The 19,947-nt window shown below is 38.6% G+C and overlaps 1 protein-coding gene across 1 annotated transcript; it reads left to right on the top strand.

Annotated features, from left to right (window-relative positions):
* The first annotated feature begins 192 nt into the window (after window positions 1-192).
* Window positions 193-19,684, top strand: LOC106942827 (solute carrier family 13 member 1-like). Its single transcript, XM_015026163.1, has 8 exons — window positions 193-227; window positions 378-498; window positions 749-906; window positions 1,104-1,223; window positions 10,092-10,190; window positions 10,323-10,424; window positions 13,168-13,259; window positions 19,491-19,684. Exons 1-8 carry the CDS (start codon window positions 196-198, stop codon window positions 19,682-19,684), a joined length of 918 nt encoding a protein of 305 aa, XP_014881649.1. The 5' UTR covers window positions 193-195.
* The last annotated feature ends 263 nt before the right edge of the window (window positions 19,685-19,947 follow it).

Below are 19,947 nucleotides of genomic sequence, written 5' to 3'. Positions count from 1 at the left end.
TTTTTATTTTAATTATGTAAAGCACTTTGAAATGCCTTGCTGCTGAAATGTGCTATACAAATAAAATTTGATTGATTGATATCAAAAGGGTTTCCCATCCTTGATGATGAACAGTTTGGGACATCACCTTCAAACATAAGAACATAATGGATCTGAATGGAAAGTTAAACTCTGTTCTTTTTTGCAGAAACTGACATGAAAACTGAATCAATAAAGAAAACAATAAGGTATGAGGAGCTTTGGGAATATCAGAATGTCATCTGAGTCTGAAGTGGTTCTTTCTACCCTCAAATTCCTTCCTGCTGTATTCTGTGCTCCTGTGTTTTCTTTTCGTTTCATTAAGTTAAACTCTAAAAACACATTGTTTTGGTTCCCAGCAATGAGAAGAAACCTGATGCTCCAGCAGAAAACTTCACATGTGTTGAGATTCAAACACCGCCCCAGTCTGACCAGTCTGACCCAGCTCAACCCCAGTCTGACCAGTCTGACCCAGCTCAGGTATGAATTTACCATCAAAAATATTATTTGTATAACTTCTATGGTTATTGTTGCTGCATACATTTAAAGTATTTATGCATTACTTTATTTTCCCCTCTATTCTCTTCTGTCTGCTATTAAAGTTGGTTTGATCTGAAATATTTAAGTGTAAGAAAATATAAAAGCAATAGAAAAACTTTTTCAAAGCATTGTATTTTCCTTCTTGTTGCTTCTGATGCTCTGTCTCACTTTCCTTCTTGCTGTCTGGAAGGCTGCAGCATGCGCCCCTGCTGTTGTCAGCAGGAGTCAGCAGGACCTAATGATGTGCAAAGCAATGTGCATTGGTATTGCCTACTCATCCAACATTGGTGGCATCACCACACTGCCAGGAACCTCTCCAAATCTCATCTTCTCTGAGTATCTCAATCAGTGGGTGACTGACTTCATTATGTACATTACTCTTGGTTTGGGTATGAAAAAAAGGAGAAACATAACAGGGTAAACCAGCAGTGTATGAATAAAAGTGTTAGTGAGACATTTAGGAAAGTATTAACATCACTATGAATTTTTATCCAAGTAGTGTTTGCATTCAAATGATCCACTCTTAATACTGTCTTCACCTTAAGGATTTACCCAGAATGCAACTGCATCAACTTTGGGAACTGGCTCCTGATGTGCCTTCCCATCAGTGTCATCATGCTCCTGCTCACATGGATCTGGCTGTACTGGTTGTTCCTTGGCTCAGAGTGAGTGTCAACACATCATTATGATCTTAACTCACATGTGGTCTTAAATCATGTAATCTAGCTCTGCTTTGTAATAATTAATAACTATTGACCACTTTGCATGGTTTAATAAAATTTACTGTAATATCATTAGACATTTATATTCATCATTCTATGCTTCCATTTTCTGAAACGCTTATCCCTAGTGGGGTCACTCTCCACAGGTCGATGGGTGAGAGGCAGGGTCACCATGGGCAGGTTGCCAGTCCATTACAGGGCAGACATTTATATATTAAAAAAATAAATAAAACCCCAGTGTGATGTAATGCAGTTTGAGTTGCTCTTGTGGAATTTTAGCTGTTCATAACAATGTTAATTTGTTACTGTGTGGTCTGACCTGAGTTTGTACACAAATAATTGTGGTTAACTTCAGGCTGACCACTGTAATGTATGTACTTATTACTTTGACAGGTCATGTGGTTGTTAACCAATTTTATACAGGCCAGTTAAGAAAAACAGCAACAAAAATAAATAGAAAACAAAAAAGCACAAACTCAGTAAAAAATATTTATTTGTTTAGTTTGGATTATGAAAATAAAAATAATCAATCAATCAACTAAGTTTATTTGTACTGCACATTTCAGCAACAAGACAGTTCAAAGTGCTTTGCATGATAATGAAAACACAAAAACAGAAAGATGTAAAACACAAAGTCAACAATTGCTGGATTTCAGACACTGACCCTAACCCGGAAGGGGATTTCTCTGGTTCAAAACAAAGCAAAATTGATCACAACGATTATGCTAATGCCTTAAACAGGCTGGAACAGATGAGGCATCTCGAAAAAATATGCATATTTTTAGGATATGATCCGTATTATCTCGGTTAAAAAAAACACTTCTCTTATAATCTTGAGGATTTACCCGGTGTGGAGGCGATCCACATAACTATCTGGAGCTACAGACCTCATATTATACCACGAGCCAGAAGAAAGCTTTCAAAAGCCTGGAGAATACAATCATTTACTTTCAAGTTGGGTCAATCATTTAGGATCAAAGGAAGCATTAAATGGCTGTCAACTTGTTTCTGTCAGGTGAGTAGTGAGTTGTGCTATTTTAAGTAATTAGTCATGATAACGATGCTTTTGCTAACAACAAACTAACCCATGTTATTTCTGAGCTTTGATGTCCTGATAAATAATTTATTTAGCTTCTGTAAATCTAAATTCTTGCTGGAGTTGTACGTTAATGTTGAGTTATTGTAGGACACTGAATTCAGATCCAATGTAGATCAACTATTCGCACCAATCTACAGAAACCCCATGTTTGTGTCTGGCCAGTATAGTTCGTGGCCAGACACGAAGCATGTTGGGGAATAGTCACAACTCACAGTGACTGAATGGTAGGGTAGGTTACATTTAATGTATTTAGCTTTTTATTGTTTGTTTGTTTGTTTTATCATTAAAGTCCCACTGAATATTAAATTTTCTGTCCGGGACTCAGCACTGAGCTAGCTGCTAACAACGTTAGCACTCTGAGGACAACCACGCTAGGCATAAAAATAATATATTGTGGAAGTCAGCAGAAAAAGACAAAAAAGTAATTTGAGTCTTGTTTTATTCTCAGTGTCTTCCAACAAAAACCAAAAATGGAATAAATAACAACTGTTGGTGTCTTCACACCTCACCTTCTCCCCTTCACAATAAAAGCATACATTCTGATGTGAAATATATACATTGTATCTGCCACAATATCTTTTCTTACATATGAAAGCTCGTCTTTCAAAGTAACTGTCCAATAAAATATCTGAAAATACAATTTAAATTAAAGCTGCAAGCAGCCTCGAACGGCCCTCACAGCTCAGCGCTGCTCCGGCCTATTGGCCACTGTGGGGCCAATAGGCCGGAGGGTTCCCGCCACCGCTGACATGCTCGCGCAACTCCTGCACCCGTCCGCCAGGCGATATGCATCGATGTGTTCGGCATTGCTCCCTGATGATGCACAAAAAATCTGGTGCAGATTGGCCGATGTAGCGAAGAGATACAGCTCTTTGATTAACCTAGGGGGTGCAGTGGAGTCAAATTACAATTAAATGCCATTGGGCTCTTTAGAGGTTCACGAAGGTCAATCATAAAAAGTCTGGTGCAAATTGGATGAAGCATGTTTGATTTAGAGATGATCGTAGACATATGGCGAGCATTGCTATTCGCTATTTAGCCACGCCCACGCGGTTCAGCCAGCAGGCAATAATCACAGAGTTCATCATCATGTCATTTTATGTCAGTTGGCACAGCATTAAACCCATTTGGTAACACTTTATTTGAAGGGGGTTGAATAAGACTGTCATGACACTGTCATAAACATAAACCAATAAATCATTACTGTTTAAACTTTACCTTTAACATAAAGTTACCTAATTTTTATAGTGCAATCAGTAATACTTTTATAACAAATTTATATCAGTAATGATTTATTGGTTAATGTCAAGTTGTCATAACAAAGACATTTTGAATAATGTGAACTTTGTTTTAAAAGTGTCATAATTTACCGAATGACGCTTTATGACAACAGTCATAAATATTTATGAAGACTTATTCATGTTCATGATAGTTTTTTATGACCGTGTAATGTCAGTCTTATTCAACCCCCTTCAAATAAAGTGTTACCACCTATTTGAATCATAGAGTAAAAGTAAGACATCCTGCAGAAAAAAAAGGGAACTTCCGGTTGGTTGGGGGCGGGGCTTAGGTGATGTCATCAAATGACCATTTTAATGTGATCAAGGCTGGTCTATAATGAGACATGGAAAGTCTGATGCAGCTCTGACCTTGCCTGTAGAAGTTATTGCACATTCATGTTTTGTGGAGAAAAGTCAAAGTTTGACACTTAGCCACGCCCACATGCTTTGATGTACGAGAATTCTTTCGATAACTTTTCACCTTCAATGTCTCAAGAGCATGCTGACTGAGTTTGAAGTCTGTATCTCAAAAGCTGTAGGAGGAGTTCGATGAGACGTCTAAAATAGAGGAAATAGCAGCTTTCATCCAAAATGGCTGACTTCCTGTTGGGTTTGCACCCTGGCTCCAAAAGACTTCTTTGTACATCCTGACAAGATACACATGTGTACCAAGTTTCATAATTCTGAGATAAAGCATGGCTTCGGGCTGATCATTTAAAATATTCCAGGGGGCGCTTTTGAGACATTAGCCCACACCCACCAAATATTGCACTGGATTCCTGTCCGTGGTTGGATAAGGATCCATCCTATTGAGTTTGGTGCAGCTGGACTTAAAATTGTGGAATTCAGAGCCAAACGTATGGACACGGCGTTACAGGTGACTTCGCCACGCTGCCACGCCCACCTGCTGCATCTAAACCAAACGGGGTTGGAATCCACAACACACCAACATGCCTTCTGTCGCTGGACACAGTTTCATGTTAATAAGGTCAAAGGGGTCAGATAGTGACCGTTCACAGTAAAACATAATACTTCCTGTTCTCAGGGGGCGTGGCTTAGGTGATGTCAAAATTTGACCATTTTGTCTTGTAGAGCACCCAATGTTGATCGATCACTGAAAGTTTGGTGCCTCTCTGACTTTTTGTGTAGGAGATATAACAGTTTTGAGTTTTATGGCAAGTAGTGAACTTTGACCCCTGGTATCTCCCCTTCAGCATGCAGGAAAACTCACCGTCTTGGTAAATTTTAATCGCGCATGCCTTATGAATCAACTGACCAAGTTTGAAGCCGATCCATCGAAATCCCTAGGAGGCGTTTGATCAAATGCGAAGACTGTAAACGGCCAAAATGGGGTCAAATTCGCAAATTCAATCCAAAATGGCTGACTTCCTGTCAAACTTGCACAATGACATTAATTGTAAATTCTAAGCGTCTTGGGGAGCTCTACAAATGTGCCAAATTTCATGTGTCTATGATGAAGTAAGTTAATAGGAAAGGGTCTTTTGAAAGTTGCTAGGTGGCGCCGTTGAGCCGTTTCTTTTGCGATTTTTGCGTTGACCTTAAAATATGTAAATTTTTCACAGTCTGGATGCGTCCGCCAAGTTTGGTGAGTTTTTGAATATGAAAAAGCCTCCAAAAAGCCAATTTATTTAACAGAAGCATAATAATTTACAGCACAATTTCAATAGGCCTTTGCAGCGCTTAGCTGCTCGGGCCTAATGATGAGATCATTACCTGTTAGAAAGTAGGCACTGCAAACTCTGGCATTGTTAGTTTCTGCATCTCCTGTTTTTAGCTGTAGATTGTTAATCCACTTCTCTCCTCTTTTATGGTATATTTTTTTAAAATTAGCTCCCTTGTGAACAACTATCTTCGAAACACGAAAATAACGTTTATCTTTCTCTCTATTAGAACGGTTGGAACAACCGCACAGGACACAGACTTTAGACATTTTGATGTTGGATCAACAGAAATAAATGGGCTGCATTTACTTGCGGTGTTCTGTTTATATGTGCTACCCATAAATTATACATGTTTATATGTATGTATAAACATATACATATATAGATATATGTATATGTTTTTCAGCCAACGAGTCGTAGCTTCATAGTGATTGAGCAGCTGAGATTGAGTCCAAAATCTGATCCGAGATTTATCCGTGCTGCAGTGAATCCGTCTCTCTTTATAGATATCTCCCTCTTCTTCCTCACATCGTGTCTAGGAAATTTTCAAAACAAAAACGGAAGATTTAGGATGTATCTTACTTTTGACAGAGTGAAGAAATATAAATAGTCTTTACCACCTGTGTAAACTTTGCTGGTGAATGTTATAACACATAATATAAGTTTTATAATATGTGTTATATTGTTTCATTTCTAATGTAGGCTTTTGTGTTAGATAATCTAAGTCAAAGTTAGAGAATAATAAATTTTTTTAGATTGACAGAATCTCAGTTAGCCTTCATAGCGGGGCTGAACCCGTATTACACCAAGCACTGTAGCTAATATTAGCTGGTATCTTGCCGGTGGACATAAATAGAGTAAAGTAATATTCTAATCACAATATATACACAATAATATGTCCATCTTACTTGTGAAATGTTGTCTGTGGAGCCCTCGCATCAATAATCCATCGACCAGAACAATATCCCTCAGTGCTGAGGCATCTTCTGCTGTTTTGATTGAGCAAAGTAGGAGGTATACCGCTCCAAGATGGCCGCTGTATTTCCTGCGCCGGAGCGGTCCATGAGGCGTCTATGCTTATATTATGTCTATGCTCACCACCATAATAATAATAATAATTTAAATAAATTTATTTAAATTAATTATGATAATTTAAATAAATTATGAACGGGTGTGTGCTTTGTAATATGCTCTTCATACATCGATATCAGAATATTCCATTCCTATTCTATTGTTATAGCCACTAAGCATATTTAAATATGAGCTATGTATTAAAGACATACTTAAAAAATACAATTGTTCATAAATGTTGCTTTGATAGCTGTTTGAATATGGTTTCCAGTAACAAAGTGTGTTATGATCGATTAAATGCGCTGATACGTCATTGTGCTGCCAAACACATAAGGCTGAGTGGAGTGGAGTACCGCTCCAAGATGGCCGCCCTAAGTCTCGCCAGCGATAATAGGCGAGAGCGGTCCATGAGGGTCTATCCTTATATTATGTCTATGGGCCCCACAATATGGAAGATTTCTTCTTCACCCACACACTGGACGCCTGTTCGTCCACTGCTGCCTCTCACTGGTGGAGATGGTGTATTGCACTACTTAAAACAGCCTTAAATAATGTTTCAAATCCAAAGTTCATAAGTGCTTTGTAGACATCTTGCTGCAAAACTTCAGATCAATTAGATCAATTAGAAATTTATCTAATTTGTTTACTGATCTAATGTTGTTTATTAGATCAATTAGGAATTGATCTAATAAACAATGGCAGAGCAATATAATATTACCAGATGAAGCTACATAATTTTTAAAATTCAATCAGTAATACTTTTATAACAAATTTATGACAGATCATGATTTCTTGGTTAATGTCAAGTTGTCATTATGAAGACATTTTGAATAATGCCAACTTTGTATTAAAAATGTTTACCGAATGATGCTTTATGACAAGACTCATAAATATTCATGAAGACTTTCTGATGTTCATGACAGGTGTTATGTCAGTCTTATTTGCAACCTGTCAAATAAAGTGTTACTGTGGCTGTATAAACTTCTGCCAAATAAATATTTGATCAGAATAATTTTGTTCAGCTCTTGTCATGATGCTGCTTGTACTAAGAAATAATTATATTGCACTTTAGAACAACCAGTCATGTTAACTAGATATTTGTCTGCCACTGTACCATTCTGACAGTGTGCAGCAAGGGACATTCTTGAAATGGTACTTAAATAAATGCTGAATTAAGATCATATTGTTTTTTGTTTATTGTTACTTTTTAAGTGACCACTTAGTTACTGAGTCATGACCCACTATGAGAATGTCCAGAAGAGATTCTCCAAGTTTGAATTCATGAAAGGCTTTCACCATGATTAACGTTAACCACATTGCAAGAACAGCTATAATTTCTGAACATTTCTGGACACCTTGAAAGAGTGGCTTCCAGAAAATAATGACAAGAAGATTTCCCTGTTTTCAGAGCACCACAGGAAGGTTATAAGAAAGGAGATGGCTGACATGATGACAGCAAATAAAAAATGTTACGACTGTTCAAGGACCTTTTCTTTTTTAAAAAGAATAAGTAATTCTGTTTTAGTTTTTAATCACTATTTCTGAGTTACAATATGCTGACCAGATGTTGAACCCCCTGTTTTGAAGAACAAGTAATCCTTTTTTTATTCCAGTGTACAAAGGGTTTGTTCTACAGCTATTATAGTAGTTATAAATTGTACAGTATGTTCCACTTTTCTTGAGGTAAGAGTTAATATTAATGACTCAGTTATTATAGCATTTGACACTTTAATAACACTTAATGATGTCTTCATAACTGGTGCTACTTGTTCCACTTTACTTGACGATAGAGGAATTATTAATGACTGATTAAAGTATTTGATATTGTAATAAAACTTAATTAAATTTTTATCATTGATTCCACTTGTTCCACTTTATTTCAGGTAGGGGGAAATATTAATACTGTGTTAAACCTTTTGACAGTGTAATAACACTTAATGACATCTCTAACTAGTCCAGTGTTATACACTTGTTGCATTGGACTAGTCTGTAATATTGGTTGACTAGTCCAATGTCGACAATTTTTTAATGGAAAATATTAATTACACAATTATAGTGATCTTGTTAAAAATGAACAAATAATGACGTAGAAATGTAATAAAACACAAAGATGCATAACATTTTACATGTTGATAACAACTATTATGACTTGTCATAATGAAGACATTTTTGTCTAGGTTAATATCAAATTGTCATAACAGACATTTTTGCCTAGGTTAATGTCAAGTATTCATAGCAAAGAAATTTTGAATAATGTCAACTTTGCATTAAACAGTCATAAATATTCATGAAGACTTATTCATGTTCATGACAGGTGTTATGTCATGTTTATGACAGTGTCATGACAATCTTATGCACACCCCTTCAAATAAAGTGTTACTGAAAAGTCACTGTTTGGAACACAAGTCAAACTCAAGGCCTGTGAGCCAAATCTGGCCCACCATAGCTTTTTATGTGGCCCTCTAGATTCTAGACTTAACACTAAGTGTGCTTAAATATTATGTTATCAATCAAAGCAATGTAGTTTTTATCTGTTTACTTCCAGATTATATCCATCAGTCCCTCCAATTTCTTGAGAATTATTGTAGAAATTCATGCAAAATCAACAAATCCTCACACTTTTTTGCACTAATGCATAGTTGGTACCAAACAGCTACCTCAACCTTAATATGATCTATACAGCAGGTAATAAAATATTTCCAATATTTTGCCAATATTTCCAAATTAGTACCACAAATGCTCTGATTTTAATTGTTTAAAAAATTACAAGAAGAATTTAACTGAAAATATATTCAATAATATTATTTAATTTCTGTCATGTTCCGTGTTTCTGTGTGTTTATTTTTGAGATTTTCTGTGTTTAGTCCTGTTTCCCTGTGAGTTTCTGTCCTGTTCTCCCTGTTGATTGATCCCAGCTGTGTCTCATTCCTGTGATTACCCTCCCAGTGTATTTAGTCTCACCTGTTGTCTGTGTTCCTTGTCGGATCCTCGTCTTTGTTTGTGATTAGCTGCCACGCCTGTTTCTCCTGCCACACTCTCCAGTGGAACTGCCTAGTCCTGGATTGTGTTAGCTTGCATGTTAGTCCATTTATCTGTTGCTACCGGTATTAGCTGTTGCTAACTTTGCCGTGCTGCCAGTTCTGGACTGTCGAGTCGTCTTTATTAAAACCATTATTTCACCTACATCCTGGGTCTAACCCAACCTGACAATTTCAAATATTCATTGATATTTTAACAGGTTCTCAACAAGGTTTTATCACTACATTCTGTCACAAACTGCCCTCTAAGAGGATTCATGATCTTGATTTGGCCCAAAATGAAAATGAGTTTGACACCCCTGGTTTAGAATGTAATAATAGATATTTCATTGGAAACAACAATATGTTGCCAGATGAAATAAGATCTGACTGTGATATACAAGCAATACACAGTTGCAAATATTAATAGCCTTCTGTGTAATTGCATCAATTATTTTGGGAAAGACTTCTAGTTTCTCTTTAATTTTTGTGAACAGCAAGAATTTGCAGGGCAGTTATGACACAATAAAGATAACACTGAATAAGAAAAACTTTGTTTTTTTCTAAGCCTGGAAATTAAAGTACATTTTAGGGATTCAACTAGCACTCTTATTTCTTACATTTTGTAATTCCTAGTAGACATTTACACACTGTCTCCATAGCTTTACGTTCCTGTGGCAGTGTAATGGAGTGCAGTCTGGGAAAGAGAAAGCAGCAAGAAAAGTTATAGAGGAAGAATACAAGTCATTGGGAGCAATCAGGTGATTATTTGGTTACTCATTCATAGACTCATTCAGTATACATTTTTTGTATTTCTAAGGCATGCTACATAAAGAATCCTTGTAGTTAATTACACATTATTTAATCTGTTATAATTGATTTTATCTATCCAGGCCTCAGGAGATCTTCACTGGCATGGTTTTCCTGCTGATGGTGTTGTTGTGGTTAACCAGATCTCCAGGTTTCATGCCTGGTTGGGCTTCTCTCTTCCCTCAGTGAGTCACATTTACTTGCATATCTTAATTCATATGTTCTATATATTTTTACACGTATATTAAATCAACAGTTCAGTCATACCTTGACTTGGTAAGTAGAAGGCAGCTACTTGTTTCTTGATCACATCTCACCTCTCAACCAAGCAGCATCTTCATTTGTGAACATTGTTGGAAGTAAAGCTGAGAAAATGCTGCAATTTCAGTCAGTGTGTTCAGCTTCAGCTCCAACTGTCCAGCACCAGTGCAAGGTTTGATAATTCACAGCTCACAAATCATGGATGTGACTTGACTGCTCACACTGCACCTGTGTACGCATCCCATCTGACTCTTGAATTCATCCCACCAGGTGTTAATGGCAACAAAGCATCAAAGAAACAGTATGACACCATTACCTCACTGCAGATAAAGCACCCGGAAGCATTTTACGTGGTTGAGGGAGAATTTAATCACATAAAACTGATGGACACTCTGCTCGGTTTTTACCAACATTCTGGTCTGTGTGTACACTAACATTCACAGTGCATACAGAGCTCTTCCTTGCCACCATCTTGGCCTTTCCAACCACATTTCTATCCTGGTGGTACCAGCATATCGTCTGCTGGTGAGACAGATAAAGCCAACGAAGAAGACAGTCACTGTGTGGCCCAGGGATGCAGCCTTTGTTCTGGCTTCTTATGAGGGAGAGATGGACCTGGAGTACACCTCTTTGGTTCTGGGGTTCATCTCCAAGTATACTGATGAAGTTGCCACCACCAAGAAAGTAACCTTTTACCAGATCTGACTGTGGTATACAGGTCACCACAGTCAGATGTGGTGACTGTGGTCACCACATCTGACTGTGATGACAAATCATCACAGTCAGATGATTTGTTGTCACAGTCAGATGCAGGGGTGAGACATGAAGTGAGAGCTCTTTTGAAAAGCTGTGGATCCTGCGATAAGGAAGGTGAGGCATCAGCACTCTGGGAGGCAAGGAAAGAACTGACTGGCATCGTGAGGACCAAAGTCACATACGCCCAGAAAGCTCAAGGTCCCTTCACCACCAATGACCCCCAGCAGATCTGATAAGAATTCAAGTGCATCACAAACTACAACAGGAATGCACAATGCCCAAGGGACACTTCACTGTCAAATGTACTCTTCAACACCATCATCCCACTGATCCGGGTCCAGAAGCTCTCCTATCTTAGACTAAATCCCACACTGGGGAACTGGATTTTGGACTTCCTGACCAACAAACCTCAGACTGTAAGGATCCTCAACACCGTCTCCTCCTCCATCATCCTCAGGACAGGCTTGCTGCAAGGCTGCATGCTGAAAGCCCTCCTTTTCACTCTGCTGACGTGTGACTCCTTGGCAAGACTCCCCAACTGGCATATAATTGGATTTGGTGACAACACAGTAATAGTGGATGCATCACGAACAGTGATGAGTCCAATTACAGAGAGGAGGTGGGACACCTGGTGCAGAGACAATAACCTCTGCATCAATGTGAAGAAGACCAAGGAGATGGAGGTGGATTTCAGAAGGGACAAGGATCCTCCTTCATCCCCTGTACATCAGAGAAGCAGCTTTGGAGGTGGTCTCCAGCTACAGGTACCTGTGTGTGCATATATCCAGTGACCTCGTCACCTGGAGTATTAATACCTCCCATCTGGTTGGGAAGGCCCACCAGCGTCTCTACTTCCTCAGGAAGCTGCAGAGAGCTGGACTTTGAAATGAGGAGCTTCTGTTGCTGTATGATGGAGAGTGTTCTCTGCACCTGCATCACCGCAGAGTCTTCCAGTGAGAGGAGTGCTCTGCAGAGAGTGGCTAAGGCCGCACAGAGGACTGGGGGGAGCAACCTTCCATCTACCATGGTTCTCTACATATCACAATGCAGGAGGAGGGCGTGCAACATTATGAAGGATTCCACCTATCCTGCACACAGACTGTTCATGCCGCTCCCTTCAGGCAGGACACTGAGGAGCATCCAGAGCAAGTCCACAAAAAACAGTTTCTAACCTTCAGCCATCAGACCGCTGAATTGAAACTGCACTTAATTCAGCTAAAGCTTACTTTTTTAAATTAATTAATTTATTTACACACATACTGTATGTAGTATAGAGTACTCCATTACTTATTCATTTGAATTCTTGGTCTGGGACCTGAGTTTGAATTTTGTACCACAAGCAAGCAATTGTGAAATAGTATGACAATAAAAATCTTTTAATCCTTGATTCCTTGAATATGTAACTGCAAAGAAGACGAAGGTAAACCTGGAAAAATTAAAGAAAAACAAAGGTGCTTCATTGGCAATCCTTGTGATTCTGTTTTGAAAATAGTGTAATTAAAAAAAAATGCTTTTATGCTTCCACTTTCATATTGGTGCATGTGAAGTGTGAGATGTTAGGAAAAATTTGGCTGGTGGTGCTATAACAGTGTGATACCCTCATAAAGGGCAACCAGAATTTGAAACGGATTTAATTTTCGTGGGACTGATTAGAGTTGATCAAGAGATCTTGACCACTTCTCGTTAACCCTTATATATTACATAACTTTAAAGACCCTCTCAGTGTGACTGTTCTAATTGCAACTTTTTAATCTGTTTGTCCAACCATGCTCAGAATTTAAGAGGTAACAGGTGAATGTGTTCTAGAAACAAAAAATAAGTTTAGTGGTCTGAAACACTTATAATGTTATCATATCCTGGATGAATGAGAATTTACATCAAAATTAATTTATTTCTTCTTCACTTTTACAGTCACTCAGGCTATATCACGGATGCTACTGTGGCCCTGCTGCTGGGTTTCTTGTTTTTTATCATCCCTGCCCATGGACCTGACAAGAAATATGGTAATAGCATATATTGTTGAAAATTTAATGAAGAGACTGTGCAAATATAATAATCTTTTTGGAACATATTTAAATAAATAGCTGCTGACTTAGTCATGGTTGGGAATTCTACTTAAATGATCTTCCAAAAGAAAAGTCAAGCTGCTTCTGTGAAGTACAAGCTGATGTACCTCTGTTAAAATCTACCAAGGATCAAATAAAAAGTAACCAAAATTAACATAGAGCATAAGCGTTAATTAATCTCAAACTTGTGCTGACTTTAATACAAAACTTTACAATCCATATTCTGACTTTCCTGCATGCCAGAATATTGTTTAAACGAGAAAAATATGATTCACTTATATGACAAACTGTTAGATTGTAGCTAATAGATACACTATATTGCCAAAAGTATTCGCTCATCTGCCTTGACTCACATAAAAGCTTAAGTGACATCCCATTCCTAACCCATGGGGTTCAATATGATGTTGATCCACTCTTTGCAGATAGAACAGCTTCAACCCTTCTGGGAAGGCCGTCTACAACATTTAGGAGTTCGTTTATGGGGATTTTTAACCATTCTTCCAGAAGCACACTTGTGAGGTCACATACTGAAGTTGAATGAGAAGGCCTAGTTCTCAGTCTCCACTCTAATTCATGCCAAAGGTGTTCTATTGGGTTGAGGTCAGGATTATGTACAGACCAGTCAAGTTCATCCACACCAGGCTCTGCTATCCATGTCTTTATGGACCTTGCTTTGTGCTCTGGGCACAGTCATGTTGGAAGAGGAAAGGGACAGCTCCAAACTGTTCTCACAAGTTTGGGAGCATGAAATTGTCCAAAATGTCTTGGTATGTTGAAGCATTCAGAGTTCCTTTCACTGGAACTAAGGGGCCAAGTCCAGCTCCTGAAAAACGACCCCACACCATAATCCCCCCTCCAAAAAACTTTACAATTGGCATAATGGAAAGACAAGTGCCATTCTGGGTTTGGCAATTTTGCCAAACCCAGACTTGTCCATCAGATTGCCAGATGAAGAAGCAAAATTTATCACCACAGAGAGCATGCCTCCACTGCTCTGGAGTCCAGGGGCGGCAGGCCGTGCAGAGACCTTTGGAGGGGCAGGGGCTAAAAGTTAAAAAGGGGCACATTGAACAAAATCTTAAAACACTGTTCAACACGGGTGCCCAAACTTTTTGAGACCAAGATCTACTTTTTCTCTCACCAGCTGGCTGAGATCTACTTCATGACATGAAGATATAAAAATTGAAAATGAAACTCTAGTGACTTATTTTATATGCAAATATCCGTCAGTTATAGTAGACATATTAATGTGATAGAAAACCCAAAAATCTCCTCAGTGAGATTCTGACACGAGGAGGAGCTTATTTGTTTCTCATAGTCAGAAACTAGTTGCAAACCTGAGGTCGACAGGTATCAATCAGTTATGATAGATCTGAACTTTGGTTTGATGACCTCAATATGAGAATTTTCAGACTGATAGGAGCAGTCTGACGTTAGACCACTTTTTTCAGTAACGAGTAATCTAACGCGTTTCTATTTCAAATCCAGTAGTCAGGCTACAGTTACTTATCGAAATCACTTTGCGTTACTATTTTGTTTTGTAATTTAATTTAATTTCCTCTACACGTCTTGGGGAGTGACCACTGTTTCTGCGACACTAATCAGCAGCGACAGAAACAGAAACGATAGAGGGAAGAGGGAGATGCGCATTTTGTTGCTGGAAAAACAGGAACTATTTAGAGTTTCTGTCGCCAAGTCCGATTATTATAAGCAGCTTTGAGCTTGTTGTTTTTTTGTTTTGTTTTTTTTTCTAAAGTCGCTTGCAGATGTAATGAGTCGCGGGTTGCGGTTTTTGGGCTTGGAAATAAGGAGGCATAAACCCCAGAATTTGTCTGACATCCAGTTAGGTTTAGTCAGACTCTAATTGTCCATCATTTCCCAGATGATCCGTCCCACTGTGTCTTTGTTTATATCAAGTTAATATATAACCTCTGAATGACGTCGAGCTTCACGTTGCGCTCCAGAAAACTGCAAACATTGAGACTAATATGAAAAGTTCAATAAACGTTTAAACAGCCATGAATGAATGAGTCCGTAGAGTTGCGCAACTAAACGCCATTATAATTATTAATATTAAGATAAGTGTCACAAATCTGTGCAGAAGGACATCAGAGTTGTGGAGCGGCAGGAGGAGCTCTGTGCGCTGTGACACCAAACGCAGAGCCGTAAGACAGAACCTGGAGGCTGGGGCGGGGGGAAGAGAGGGGCCTAAAATCCTACAGACAATACTGGAACACACAAAAACACACACAAATTACTAAAGTTTTTTTGTACTGTTGTAACCATTAGGTTACAACAGTACCATTAGGTTACTGTTGTAACATTAGGTTACTTATATGGTTGAACCTTCAGTTCAACCATATAAGTGGAGAAACATTGTTGATGTTACCATTATAAAATAACTCGCAATTAAGTTTTGGCAAAGATCAATGTCATTGTCACAGGTGGTGGAGCGTTGTTGTTAGCAGCTGCTGAAAGTAACTACAAAAGTTACTTTTAATGTAACTTAGCTACTTTACCAATCAAATGATCCAAGTTACTTTTTCAAAGTAACTATGCTATGACTGGATAGGAGGAACCAAAGAGGATATTTTTCTTCAACAGGTTCCAGAGGAATCATCTCAAACCAGATGTTAGACTGGATTTCATGTCAATATCATTTGTGAATGTCAGCTCCTCATTTTCAACAGTGGAGATATAATGATTGAAAAAGATAGTAATTTTGGAGAAAGTATCAACATCAATATTTCCACTTAATAAAGAGATGAAAATCAATAGCATGTTTGATAGAGGAAAAGCCTTTCAGACTGTGCTTGAAACAAAATGCCAGAGAGCACGTTTTTGTTTTAAAAAATATTAGACAATTAATTTAATTTCACATAATTATTGTGATAGAAGTAATTTGTTTTTTAATTAATGAAATATATTTGTCCTATTTTTGTTGTGATTGACATATACTCACAGACGAATTAGGTAATTGGCCCAAGTTTGTCGTATATTGAATTTTCAGAAACTACAGCAGCTGTGATGAGCCACAGCAAAGGTAAATAAAGGTAAAATAACTCAAACAGGTGATCAACTCAAAACCACTCGTACATTTTTGCTCTCTTTCTCTGTGTCGTTTAAGCACTCTGTTGCTGTGGCAACCACCTGCCCTCCACAAGCTGAACAGATATTACGTTAAAAACATAACATTCTGTTCATTACAATATTAGATTTTCAGGCATGATATTTATTTTTTAATTATTAATAAGCACTCCCCTGAACACAGCAGTGGTTGATTAGCTAATTTAGTTAACTTAAATTCCTGTTAGTCGGTCTTTGAGTTGGCTTTTTTTATTTAGGTAATGGAACCGAAACGCGCAGAATTGCTCAACACCTTGTTGAAAAAATATTTATTGAGATTATTAGTTTTGTTGGGTCATTAATTCGAACAAGTTTTGTTGAGTTTCTTTTCTTTAATAAATTTACAAACATTTTGGATCTTAGTGATCAGAGGACATGCTGGTCTCATCCTCCTGGCGGCTTTCAGTTTGTCATTTACTCCAGAGTCCAAAGAAAATCAAAAACAACCCAAACAGAGTGGCACCGGACAGGGGGCCAGTTCAAATGGAGAACACAAGGAAATAAAACAAACAGTCCAAAACAAATCAGCATGGTCAGGGTGGGACCTGCCGTGGAAGGTCTGGTGGGCTGCAGTGGCTGGGGAAGGTCCGGTGGAGGATGACTGAGAGCGGAAGATGGGAATATCCATGTTTCGCAGAATGCAACAGCAAGAGCTGCTTGGCAGTGCCACTCCGCCTCCTCCATGAGCTCTGTTAACAGAGCTGGGGAGACGAGGAGACCAGTCCCACAGAGTGATGATACAGTTGGTGGCTACATCAAGTTGTATGTTGGTGGAGCAGGGTGAGCCACTGTATCAATTAATTCTTTGACAGTCCATCTGAGGTGTTCAAAGTCTGCTGGGTCCATATTGTTAGTTTCTTTTCTTTCCTTTTGCTGTCCGGTCCTTCACCTGAAGCATAACATCACCTCTGTCAGGTCTGGTCCTTCTGTCATGAAATGGAGTTTTGTGGTGGTGAGGATAGACGTAGTGGACCAAGTTTGTTGATGAAAAATTATCATTTTAATGATGATTCTCAGTACGCAAAGTCCAGGCAGCACAAGTGAGCAGAGAGGCTAGGAGCTCAATTGCTGGTAGCAATTGGTGGTACACACAAATGGACATTGGAAATTTGACAGCATTCAACAAGGACCCAACAGCGAACTAGAGACACAGGTGGGTTTAAATACACAGGGAAGGTAATCAGGGGAAACAAGGGACAAGTGGCAGCAATCAAGGGGAAGACATGACAACACAGGAACTAATTAACACTGAGATAACCAAATCCTTACAGATATCAAGGCAAAGAAAACTCAGTAGCTGCTGGTAAGGCCCCTCCAGACATTCAGAGGCTGAATAAATGGTTGAATTGTAAAAGAAACCTTAGATATAAACCTGTGGCATTTTTTTATTAAGAATGTCAGTGTTATTAAATTTTATTTAATGCATTCAGCAGAGAAAAAAAATAAAAAAAATAAATTGTACATTTAAGATTTAGTTAGGAAGTTTACTTTGTAAAAGTGCAAAGAATCATCTGGATAGTTCGTTGTGTTACCATGGCTATAATATGGTGTAATCTACGTGTAAGAGCTGAGTTTGTTACAGCAAATAATAACCAATAATCAATTATTGATTTTAAACTCAGCCAGTTTATGGGTTTCTTGTCATGGATTTCACTAAATCTATATTTAAACACTGTTAGTGATGCTGAGGTTCTTAGTAGAAGGGGCTTGGGGAGCCTAAATCATGATTCTGTCTAAGGCCCCATATTACTTTGGCCTGGCCCTGCATGAACAGCGAGCCGCTGCGCATCTCTGGAATCAACCTGTAATCCCCCGATAGCCCCTATGCCAGTCTGCCCTGCTTTTGGGACATCTTGATTTATTTAATTGTGGCATGTTTGTTGCTGTGGTCCAAATAGTTGGTAAAGTATTTTTGCTGATGTTTATGTGATATTTTGTGAATTCCAAATGCTATGAGCTGAATCTTTCTTTAGCAGATGAGCTTCTGCAGTAACTTCTATTCACAGTTGCTCACCTCCAGCCCAGATCCCGTCAGCAGTGGTGAGAACCGCCTGGTAGTAACATTAGGTTAAGGTGAAGCAGAGAGCGAACAGTGAGCAGGTGGTACTGAGGCTCTGTGGTGCGTTGCGGTGACAGTCGCGGTACCATTTCTCTATATCAGGATATCTGGTTCCGGCCCACACAGTGGGACCAATTCAGGCTGTCAGTAGCGAACCGGGCATTTAGTCCAGCACTGGGGAAGTTTTCTCTGCAGCTGAACCATTTCTGTGTTTAGGAGAGAGGAGGGACTTTCCGCTATTACGAGGACAATTAATTACGAAAAATAAATAGACAGTTTTTCTAACTTCAACATCTGACCTGTTTTTATTCACAAACAATGTATGTTGAAAATAAATATCCTTGTCCATAATTTGACCGTTAGAGGGCCCAGATCCATCCCCCTCCTCCTCACCATGTGCCCAGTGTCTTAACAACATGGAGGCAGAGGAACTGAGAATCCTCAGCATGAGACCAAGTCATTATTAGACTGAGGGATGCCTACTAAATTATTATATTTACCTAAACACTATTGTTGAGGGACACAGGCGGGCTCCTGGCACACAGGAAAAAAAAAAACTCAAAGGGCATCAAGGACAAAAGGGGCAGGTTCTCAAGCCCACTCCACTGACAGTTGGTAAAGCTCAGTTTCACACACCAATTTCCACTCTTTTCCTGCCAGCAAAGGGACATTCTGCCTCCCAATAATAACTTCTGGAATCAGCATGCACAAGCTGCCTTTGTCTGTGTACTCCACATGATCACAGGGATACGCAAAGCCTTCCACGATTTAAATGTGGTAATTATATAGATGGGACTTCCAAACACATGTTTAAAACACAGGTTGCAAAACAAAAATTAAATCAAACTCTGTGAAGAGTATTAATAAGCACATAAATTCCATTCTTGATGGTAATGTCTATTTGTTTAGGACCGTTAACCGTTTATGTAATATTTTGTGCATTTTACATAAAAATATAACAAAATTTTTCTCTGCTGATACAGAGGCCATGATCTCCTGGGAGGAATTTCAAGCCTTGATGCCATGGAAGGTTGCCCTGCTGGTTGGTGGAGGATTTGCACTTGCCGAAGGAGCAAAGGTTGTGTTTACCTTTTTGAGTGAAAAAAATGCCTCATGCATTTATTGTTCCTCTGGAACAATAAATGCCAATGATACCTCAGCATACTCAATTTACTAATACTCACCATAATTATAAATTAATCATTGACTTTAGTCAAAAAGGGTATAATGTTATTCAGTTCGTTTAGCTGAGCTCAGGAGTGTTCTGAGCAGGGGTAGCATTAACGGAATATTTTCCTTATTTGACCATTGTTTTTTTTTTAAACGACAAAGATTTGCCCATCTGTCATTTCGACAGTATATAATTGTCACTTCTGCACCTTGACTGATGCATATGCGCAGACATTACAAGCTGAGCAGAGATCGTTAAAAACATAACAT

The sequence above is a fragment of the Poecilia latipinna genome, unplaced genomic scaffold (genome assembly GCF_001443285.1).
Source record: "Poecilia latipinna isolate Pla-1442-1.1 unplaced genomic scaffold, P_latipinna-1.0 Scaffold4587, whole genome shotgun sequence".
Classification (NCBI taxonomy): Eukaryota; Metazoa; Chordata; class Actinopteri; order Cyprinodontiformes; family Poeciliidae; genus Poecilia; species Poecilia latipinna.
This window is presented reverse-complemented; position numbering and strand designations above follow the sequence as displayed.